This window comes from Calliopsis andreniformis, chromosome 9, assembly GCF_051401765.1.
Source record: "Calliopsis andreniformis isolate RMS-2024a chromosome 9, iyCalAndr_principal, whole genome shotgun sequence".
Lineage (NCBI taxonomy): Eukaryota > Metazoa > Arthropoda > Insecta > Hymenoptera > Andrenidae > Calliopsis > Calliopsis andreniformis.
In genome coordinates, this window is record NC_135070.1 from 7,660,366 (window position 1) to 7,671,229 (window position 10,864).

General features: G+C 33.9%; 3 protein-coding genes across 5 annotated transcripts; 2 read left to right on the forward strand and 1 right to left on the reverse strand.

Moving 5' to 3' along the window:
* The first annotated feature begins 2,446 nt into the window (after positions 1–2,446).
* On the forward strand, positions 2,447–5,424 carry LOC143183238 (serine protease snk). The gene is made up of 6 exons (XM_076384743.1): positions 2,447–2,585; positions 3,399–3,602; positions 4,036–4,300; positions 4,582–4,847; positions 4,926–5,086; positions 5,206–5,424. The coding sequence occupies exons 1-6, from the start codon at positions 2,495–2,497 to the stop codon at positions 5,377–5,379; spliced, it is 1,161 nt and encodes a 386-aa protein (XP_076240858.1). The 5' UTR covers positions 2,447–2,494; the 3' UTR covers positions 5,380–5,424.
* Positions 5,425–5,550: 126 nt separating this feature from the next.
* On the forward strand, positions 5,551–8,115 carry Scgbeta (sarcoglycan beta). 2 transcript variants are annotated; one of them, XM_076384745.1, is made up of 4 exons: positions 5,551–5,717; positions 6,212–6,425; positions 6,654–6,897; positions 6,972–8,115. In XM_076384745.1, the coding sequence occupies exons 2-4, from the start codon at positions 6,286–6,288 to the stop codon at positions 7,617–7,619; spliced, it is 1,032 nt and encodes a 343-aa protein (XP_076240860.1). In that variant the 5' UTR covers positions 5,551–5,717; positions 6,212–6,285; the 3' UTR covers positions 7,620–8,115. The 2 variants fall into 2 exon arrangements, with proteins under 2 accessions (XP_076240860.1, XP_076240861.1); XM_076384746.1 differs by having other exon boundaries at positions 6,274–6,425.
* On the reverse strand, positions 7,814–10,526 carry LOC143183237 (interleukin enhancer-binding factor 2 homolog). 2 transcript variants are annotated; one of them, XM_076384742.1, is made up of 5 exons: positions 10,479–10,526; positions 10,102–10,401; positions 9,332–9,638; positions 8,697–9,261; positions 7,814–8,382 (listed from the first exon to the last, which is right to left on the reverse strand). In XM_076384742.1, the coding sequence occupies exons 3-5, from the start codon at positions 9,629–9,631 to the stop codon at positions 8,096–8,098; spliced, it is 1,152 nt and encodes a 383-aa protein (XP_076240857.1). In that variant the 5' UTR covers positions 9,632–9,638; positions 10,102–10,401; positions 10,479–10,526; the 3' UTR covers positions 7,814–8,095. The 2 variants fall into 2 exon arrangements, with proteins under 2 accessions (XP_076240857.1, XP_076240856.1); XM_076384741.1 differs by lacking the exons at positions 10,102–10,401; positions 10,479–10,526 and having other exon boundaries at positions 9,332–9,646.
* Positions 10,527–10,864: the final 338 nt, after the last annotated feature.

Below are 10,864 nucleotides of genomic sequence, written 5' to 3' on the forward strand. Positions count from 1 at the left end.
TTAAGATATTTTTCCTTTTATCTCAGCACTAAACGATTATAAAAACCCATATCAGTGTTTATGAACAATAGAAATTCAACAAAAAAACAATAAAATACAATAAAAATACATACATATATATACATATATATATATATATATAAATCTTACCACTTTTTTAATCGAAATTCAATTTTTATCAATTTTCCGTGAAAATTCGTTTGAATCAATTCTTTAACAGTCATGGCGTCGGTTTCCCTTTGGCGCCATTTCCTGTCATTTTCATTCGAACCAGAAACCTGTCGAAAAGAAAGACGAATTTGAGTCAAATATATTTAAAGAAATACAACTTTGTTACGATTAAGTAACTACTATTATATATCGTAGACAATGTTAATTCAATCTAAAAACTATTAAATAAATCAAGGTAGAAGACAGAGAAGAAACGAGAAAACCAGACAAATTTTTTCTAAGTTATTGAAGAAATTTCTAACCAAAATTCTATTAATATTAGATACAAGTAGTACTAGATGGTAGACGAGAACAATAATAGTATTTGAAAGCAATTATACGTCGATAGGAAAATGACACGCACCTTAATATTCCTGGCGTTTCAAAAACATCCGAACTCGACAACTTCCACCAAACTAATGACGTCGTTCATCTCATTTCGAGACTAGCGAAATGGGTAGGTAGGTGGCAGGAGGGGGCAGGTTAGCGATCACAGAATTTTACGACTCTAGCAAAAAATAGAGCACCTGTAAACACTACTAAGGGCTGGGATATACACTTTCAAAACATATTTTCCGAGTCAAAGTATACAAACGAAAGCCATAAAAGCACACGAATTCTTTAGAGTTAATTTTCTAAGAAATTTCTAAATAACTCATAAAATATATTATTTCTAAAGTTTCCTGTTTTAGGCTTTATATTTTTAGAACTTTCGAGTATGAAATTTCAATGCATCATACAAATTACAGACAAAATAAATTTTGTGGAAATATCTAGACTATTTAGCTGTGTTGTTTTGTAGTATGTAAATGATTTACCTTTGTTCTAGAACAGTAGTTTTCTGCAACATAACTTTGATGCTAATTGATGCAGCATTTTAACACTACTTCAAAAATGACGAAAACTGCTTACTGAGGGCGCTGTTAGTTTCAGGGCTGAAATATTATGGATCCATGCCCCAATGTCCTGGACAGCTTTTTTTCACAAATACTATCAATTTAATCGTAGAATGCAAAGGATTAAAATTGTGTAATTTTAAATATAATAAAAAATAATTTTTTGGAAAAGATTCATGTGAATTTATATCTAAAATTAATTTATTAAGAAGCTTAAGCTACTAAGAAAATTTTAATAATTAGAAATTTTAGGTTCCATGTGAACTTCGTTAATCATTTGACCCCCTACACATTTTTTTATCAGCTTGTTATTAACTTATCAAAACATCCTGTATTTAATTTCACGTAGATACTGTAATTTTAATTTTTACCATTCATAAAAACGTGGGATAGAAAAAAGGATTGCTTGTCCAATCTATCCTGTCTTATCTTCTATACTCGTTTGTGATTTGATGTTAAATTCCCTTTCTTTATTTAAAACTAAGTACGAATTTATAAACTTTACCGACTTTTATCTTGAGTTGCATTTATGTATGATTCTTAAAACCACCGTTTATAAATTTTGAGGGCGCTTCAGTAAATTTATCATTTTTGTGTCACACGCTATGTTACCGACTCAGTTTCAAATAAGATGACAGAGCCATCAGTGTTAGAAATAAAAATTAATCTCTCCCGGGAATATTTGAAATCTAGTTCACTTTGAATCACAAAATCACTTTTAATAAAAATAGTGTATTTTCACTACGAAATTTTTATAGACAACGATGATGTAAATAGACATTAACACAAAATATTAAAATATGTGGGAAAAGTATACTACCTTCAAGTGGACTACAGTTCCTAGAAATGATTAAACTATAACTATCCCCAAGAAGCAATTAAAAGGACATAAAAAACTGTATCATGACAAATATAATTACATTTTCCTGAACGATATCAAATGAACTTTTATACTGTACGGGGAACTCCCTTTTGAAGTAAAAGGAAAAAGAAACAGGAAGCGTGTGCATATTTTGTCGATGATTGGTGTTACTGCGTAACGTATACTCGATTATCCTCATAGTATTTTTATCTTATTTTATCATTAATAAGTAAAAATACTCTCTACCAACCCAGCATCATTTTTATCTCTGTTCATCTCTTCATCAGAAATACGAGAAACATGAAACCTTATTACCTTACCTGACCAGTTCGCGCGTTTTCTAACAGAATGTGACGAGATCATATCCTTCGTCTTCGTTTCCACCTCCATGATCATTTCCTATGGAATGAATGTGGTGGGGCATACAAAAGCCAGGAAATAAGAAGCACACGTAGTAGTGACCAGCGGAAACAAGAAACGCGAAGGTTCCAAGCACCCGGATCGAAAACGGAATTTTTGAACGACCATGTCACGGTCATCTTCGCTGGCTGTGGTTATATCACTTTGTCTTTTGTTGTTTCTGAACGTTTCTGTACGTTGCGATGGACAATTTGAAGGTAATGAAACTCTTCTCCAGTTTTTCTTCAGTTCATTAATATAAATGATTACCTACATTTGAATGAGATGACTTAATGTTGTTCTTTGCCTTTCAATTGAAATATAAGAGCGTAAAACACGCTACGATCATTATTCCGTAAACCAGTTCTCTGATCGCGCAATTTTCGGCCGATTATGTTCAATGTAGTGGCGCAATTACCCATATAGTGTGTAACAAATATATCTTTCGATATTTTAAGGGATGGTAGAAAATCCAAATTGGAGCACAAAATGTTCTATGATATAGTGTCCGACCAGTCTTCATTTTGCAATAATAATCCTTTAAAATTAAGATATCTATATTCTAAGCTAACAATCAGAGAATTTTGTAATTTTGCAAACACATCTAGGGGTAGAAATAGAGCAAATAAGTCTTAATACATTTTGTTGTATCTCTTATGGTTTAATTTTTATAAAACTTTATAAATCCGCGATCCAATTCTTTCAAATATATTGTGCTCCAATTTGAATCTTCTATCACCTCTTAAAATATCGAAGGATATATGTTTACCATTCTGAAAAATATAATAAAATTAGTGAAATAGATAAGTTAAAAATCAAAACAGAAATGTTAATTATTCACTTATTTTTACTGTTTATCACTACTTCGCTACTTATCGCTACTTCGTAAAGTAGCGGCTTGATAAATTAAAAAAAACATAATTCCGTTTCGTTTGAAGATATTATCGTATAACTCACTGGGTTTTTCCGTGAACTCATCACTCTCCTCAACCAATGTTTCATTAATTGCGTATAATAATGACAATTTTCAGGTGACGCGTGCACTGTTGATAATGCCCCAGGTATCTGCAGGAAATTACAAGGGTGTCAATCAGTTTATCAAGAACTGTTAAAAGGACAGCCACCAAAATCCATGTGCGGGTATGCCTCTTTTGAGCCGATCGTCTGTTGTCCTACTGGCGAATCGGTGATCCAACCCTTGAATGGCGTCAGTAAGGGTGCCATTGCAAGACAAAGTGAGTGTTTCCAAGTTTTATCAATTCAAAGATACCTAGTACATTGTTTCCTCGATAAACTATTGTTTTCCAAGTCAAAACATACCTTTGTCGTTATCTCTATCACTTCTTGAGACTCGCGATCGCTTGGAGACATTTTTGGATTTATCAAGAATATGAAAAAGAAAATAAAGAGTGAGTGAGAGAAGATGAAAGTGAGCAAATTTTGAGACATTTAAATTTAAAGATTTACTCACTTCCTCTTCATGTTTTTTTATATTATAAACGGTGGCAAAGGCGTGTTTTCCGCGAATTAAAAAGGCTCAAAAGCATCTAGTTTTGTGGCACCTGTTTAGAAAGTTGATCGCTAGAAAGTGCACTATTTGTACATGAACATTTATACTATACTTATAATGAGAAAATCAAAGAGATCATGTTAAACTAAACATTTTAGAGTGCGCGGAATACGCAAAATCAGTCTACACAACCGAACTTCCTCCGATCTTATCAGCCGATCGAACTCCTGTAAATAAATCACTATGCGCGCTCAGAAGTCGCACGCTTATCGTGGGTGGTACCAAAGCTGACCCAAAGGAATTCCCGCACATGGCAGCAATCGGGTACAATTCTGAAGACGGAATCAAGTGGTCCTGTGGTGGTACTCTGATATCGGACGAGTTTGTTTTAACTGCGGCCCACTGTCTTTTCAGTTCGAATTGGTAGGAATTTGCATCAAATAGGGTAACTTTTCTATTACATTGTATACTAAATTTCAGCACTACTGTGAATATCTATATAAGTATTCATATAAAGAGAGAAAAACACAAATAAATTTAGAAACATTTTATTAAAAGTATCCTATAATACGTCAAAATGTCTGCTAGACACTTTAGCACACCCAAAAAAACAACGATTAAAATCGCAGTGTTATGCATCATAGTGTTGAAATTTAGTTTTCAATTCAATAAAATCATAAAACCTGAGTATCCTTTCTTCGCAGGGGCAGTGCAAAATGGGCACGACTTGGCGACTTGAACCTGCAAAGATCAGATGATGATGCGAAGCCGCAAAATTTTAGAATAATTGAAAGGATAAAGCATCCCAAGTATCAGTGGCCCTCGGCATATAATGACATCGCTCTTGTTAAATTGGAGGAGAAGGTAAAATTCAATGCGTGGATAAGACCGAGTTGTATACCCTACTCTTTACCGGACATCGAGGATCAGGGCAAAGCAGTTGCAACCGGCTGGGGATTGGTTGACTGGAGTAAGCACATACAAATATAAATATTTCGTTTGAAATATTTCGTGACACGATTTGTAATTGAAATTGTGCTTCTTTCAGCTGATTATCAGAGTAACTCGAATGATCTGCTGAAAGTTACGATCAAGATGGTACCTCATGCACGTTGCAACCAGACTTTTGGCACAGATACAAAGCTCGAACGTGGTATCATCGATGAATCGCAAATCTGCGCCGGTGATGTTGGGAAAGATACTTGTCAGGTATGTCAGGATACATTTGTGGGAATTTATACTGCAAGAAAATATAAGTCGATGACAATTTATGCTGAGTATATATCATACTTCCTAAGAATAATTAAAATACGTTTACGTTCATACAGGGTGATAGTGGTGGACCTTTGGCTATTTTCAACAGCGACCAATACTGCATGTACAGCGTGGTCGGAATAACCAGTCTAGGGAAAGCTTGTGGAAGCATTTTTCCTGGAGTATACACTCGAGTTTATCATTATCTACCATGGATAGAAAAAATTGTTTGGCCAGATTCATCATAATATACTCAATAAACGTTAAATAAATACATTTTTACATAAATTCATGAGCGGCCATCGAGACTTGATTAATTTTTAATAATATACATGTTAAAGATACGTTATAAGTAAAAATGAGACATTCAATACAAATAAATTGCACAATTTAGATACGTTCTAGCCAGAGGAATTCTGGACGATATTCAGCATTGATCTTTGGACGCGCAAGCGCCGGCAGGCGGATTTTACCTAGTTTTACCTAGTTTTCGTTACTCGGCTCATACGTCCATTCAAAACCGAGATATAACTGCTTCGGTTGTCTATTTTCGTTTGTCCAGAGATCCAAACTGATCGTTGTCGAGGTAAGTATTATCTTGGAAATCTGTAAAGGTGGAATTTCCTAAGCCTTCGTGACCTTTCTTCGATCAGTCACATCATCCAACGTACACACCGTAAAAAATATGAAAAACCGAGTAGATCACACATACCGCAAAACTTGTGTACGTTTGAACGCTGCGGTTAGCAGAGCATATAGGAAATCCCACCTTTGCAAAGCATTACGTGTGTAACATTGCACATAACATAGTCGAATAATCAGATCTGCGTAATGTGAACATATCCGTTCTGTCATCATTAAAAATATATCAGTTGCTTTAAAATACCATCTGAACATATTCAACACTAGCAATAACGTGGCCTGAGAAAAAATCTCACGCTTTGACAATCAATTATGTTGTTCAACACACGAAGTAGGTGTATACATTATCATTTAGCTTTGTTCTTATAAATGAATGAATTATATTTTTCCCAAAATTTATACGAACACGATTGTAACATCCTTTTTCCATTCTTGTAGTCATGTCATTCATTTACAAGGAAAACATAGAACACCAATAACGTGAGCATCCTGTCTCACAGCACAGCGATTCGATGTCGGCCATTCTTGATGCCTGTGGCAATGACACCGGGTCTATGTCAATCTCCAAAGCAGAAGATAACTTGTCGAACAGTGACGGCCCACTAATCGAGGGCTACGCTCGACAGAGTAATTGCAATAGTGTTCGTGCAAGGTAAATTGAAGAATGATTATTGTATTATTACTGCATAAAGATGAGCAGGTTCAGCAAAAATATAAAGGTCTAATTGGTCCTAGTACTTTTAGTCTTGAAAAAAGGTTCGTGGAATACATTAGAATCAATGCTTTCCAGAGGACTTTCTTATAGACTGAACTTCTCATCTCTGCACTGTACATTAGTTACGTGTTCTTTAATATTAATGGTACCAATATCTTGTTTCAGTTCTGAACACGTTAATCGAACCATCATTTCGTCTCACACGATGTCAGGTGCTGACGAGAAATCAACCAAACGACGTTACTGTCTATGGACCTTAACTTTTATCTTGGCAATAATAGGGCTCTGCAATCTCTTCCTTAACATCACTGTGATCGCCGTCTTAAGGATCAGTCAGGGAATGGAGGCAATGGAAGTGATACCTGACGAAAATCTCGTGAAGTTTTATGGAAAGACTGATTTAGACAGAGTTAGATACATTGGATTACATTTTAAGACGTACCTTGATACACAGATGTGATAAACAAAACGTTGTGTTTGTAGATATGCTTGCAGTCGGGAATTTGTCAAAGCTATGGCGACGAACCGATGGAAATTGCTGGTGATGAAGCCGGCGTACAAATAGATGTAAATAGTAAGCGTATAGACGAAGAAATACGTGCGAAAGTAATGGTTTTGCCAAACGGTACTACAATGTCACAAGTGGAGTCGTTCGAAGTGAAGGATCCTAGGACTGGTACTATCTATTTTAACACTGACTTTCCAAATTTCGGTTTACCAGCAGGCGTGGAGAAGATCGATGTGAAAATTGCAGAGACACATAGGATCACGTCGCCTCTTAATGAAAATTTAACTGTGAATTCTGATGCACAAATCTCTATGCACGGTGCAGAAGGCGCGACCATGGAGAGCAAAGATATTGTTTGGAGCGCCGATACTGATATTCTTCTAAAAAGTGTTAATGGAAGCATCGTTTTCGATGGTAAAGACGGTGTTTCCATAGATGTCGAAAATATACCAGTTGCGCCACTATTCTTGCAAAATCCATCTGGACACGAACAATATAAAGTTTGCGTTTGCATGCCACAGGGGAAGCTTTTCAGAGTACCAATTCGCGTAGGTACCAGCAGCCGATCAATTAATTGTGCTCGCATCAGTAGAACACCAGAAAATGATCCTTGCTTACGATAGAACATAAAATAGAAACATAATTTTGTTACGATTTTATTATTTAACGTATCCAGCACTGCCAACAAAATAAGCTGAGATGAAGTATGATGTTAATGAAATAACAATAAATTTGTTAAGTTATCAGTAAAGTTCCTTTATGAATAAATTCTGAAAAGGTCATAGGAACTTAACATGTATTCTATAAACGTCATATGTAGATGTAATTAAATTTTTATTCCAAATATAAAGTCGACTCAGATTTCGACTAGCAATCTTGTAAACACTGTGTATAATACCACACATACAATTACATTACGTGAAAACGACGACGTTACTGTTAGAAAATCATGCATTATTAAAATTCTTATGCAATACTGAATACATTAACTTTTGTATTGAATAAGGAGTACGAATGTATAGTAGAAAATGGTACAGAATTGTTGCCCTATTGTAAAAAGGGCATTCAAAGAATTGGTGCAACTATGTTAAATTAAAAGTTAAGCACTTTCTGTCATCATTTCCTCGTTACTTTCTTCCATATCCTCCTGTTGTTCCTGTTCTGTGGGAGGTTCGTACGCCTTATCTAAGGGACTAGCAACTACTCCACCAGCCCATACACTCATTTCTACAGCGAGTTTATTTGTACCCTCGAGTAACGGTCTGTATCCTCCATGAGCCAAAACGCGTAGCAATGTTTGAGCCGTGAGACAGACCAGATCTTGTTGTTCTAATGTCATAGCTGTATGTACACGTATATTGCCACCCTCACATGGATCAGAAATACCTAAATGAAATTAATACAAAATTCAATATACTGCTCATATTAAATAAATTATCTCTCAACTATGGACATCCAATTTTAAAATATAAAGACTTTGATTAAAACCTGTCTATATTAAATGTTTTTAAAATTAATATGGTGTTAATTGGAATTTGTGAACAAGGTATGACAGATATTCCCAATTTTTATTATAATGTCTTTGATATTTAAATAAAAATAATAATAAAAATATATCACATGGAGTCTGCCAAACTCTGTGTCAATGGTTAAGGGTTAATATTAGCCTATTGTAAAAATAGTTGAAACATAAATCTTACCAGCAGATCCTGGAAGGAAGAGCCCAGAAGCCAATAGTTGTAGCACTCTCTTATATGCCTGATTTATTGGCAATGCTTGCCTACTAGGATTATTCATTATAGCGTTATGTGCTAATAAATCTAGCATCCAAGGAGATAATGGCTCCAAACCCTCAAACCTGCTTCTTAGATCTCGAAGTAATCTTATTAAAACTTTTATACTGGAATGATGAGCATTTTCTTCAAACCATCGGGAATGTCTGATTGCAGCAAGATGACCTTGACATATTTTTACATCTAAGTGTTGATCAGATTCTAATTTTCGTAAATTCTGATGCAGTGTAGTGATTAATACACGCACTGTAGCTTCATTATTTGCAATGTCGAATCCACGCTCTGTTTGAGTGAGTCTAAAGATTTCTTTTGGATTTACAGCTTTTAAATCACTGTGGACTTTTGTACCAAGTGCTTCCACAGCTGTTTTAGTAGGTAATGTTTTTAAAATTACAACAATGTCAGCTACGTTATGACCTTTAATCATTGTTCCTTTTTTGAAACTTCCAACTTGTCTCACTTCCTCCAGTTGCTATAAACAAATCATTTTTTAATAAAAATAAAACAAGAAATATGCAATTATAAAAGAAAGTAATACTCACACAAGCTTCAAAACTTCCTGGTGCAACAATTAAATTATCAAGTACACTTTGTAATTTAGTCACAAGATTTAAAATAGAAGTCTGTTCCTTTGGTGTAGGGCACATGTCAGTGTTCTTTTTTAAAAGTGCCATTTGGAAATCTGATTCATCTGGAGCAGGTTTAACACGTGGAAAAGCAGCTTCACATAGTGTATAATCAAATGGTAAACGTGGGAGATATTGTTTCCTAGGAAATCCCATTCCACGTCCCATACCACCTCTACCTCCCCTAATCATTCCACCTCTGCCACCTCTTACCATATTGTCTCTAATCATGGAAATCAAAATTCAAAAATATTTTAGAAACATTCATTATATTAACAATTAAAAAAATTTAAAGTTTATTATTTGCACTCAAATAAATGCTCAACTTATTGCTAGACTGCAGATCTTTATGCATTTATGAGAAATTTCAATATCTATATAATATAAAAAAATACACAAAGTATTAAAAGTTAAATACGTTGTATAATATTTAAAGGGTGGAACAAATCTCTAAATAGACTTTATATTTTAAATTGTATTTATGAAAATACAAATTTGTATAAATATTCGTAGTCTACTCATTACAATATTAATAGGATAAATAATAGATAATTGAATAACATATAAAATAGTGAAATTTTCACGAAAGAATGAACTAAAATATGTACATAAAGTTTTGGAGTTAACAGTATGCAATGATAATACTCTGAAACAGAATGTATGCGATCAAAATCAATTAAACTTACCAAGAAATGGTAAAAATAGAATACTGAAAAGTTTTAATTAATAAATTTGGCTATTTTTGGTAATAAATTTGTTACTTTCTTCCCACGCCGGTGAATAACACTACAAACAGAAGCGATCAAGCGGTATTCCAGTACTCAGTATTACGATGGCCATTGAAGACTTAAAAGTCAAAGACGTTTTACTGTGACATTATGGAAGCGTCGTTTCAGCGCCATCTGGTGAGAATTATTCATTTTTGTAAACATTGTAAATCCTCCTGTACAATTTGACTTCTGAGAAATTATGACAATCATTTGATGCTAAAAATTAATAAAATTTGAATGATATAAACTTGAATACAAGATTCTGTCAATCTTAATCACACTACCATACATACCTAATAACTGATTATTAATATAAGATTCAAAATCTGTGTATTTGTGTTTCCCATACTACTTAACACTTTTTTTATTTTTCTTTAGTTGCTTTTTATGTTTCGATGAAAAGTATGCAGAAGTATTAGCTAATAAAACAAGTTAAATAAAGCTTTTTTTAACAGAATCAATAATTTTTCACGGTTATCTCCATGTTTTCTTATCCTCTTCAAGAAATCGAAATAATAGAATCTTAGAATCTCTATTACACAGAAAGGGTAGCAAAGAAACCTTTTAAGAGAATATAGAATTTTAACTTTAAATGTAGTTCATAAGAAGATTCTATAAATAACGATTTTAATATAAATACGAATGCAAAAATGTTTTTTCAAACCTTAGCCGTCCACCA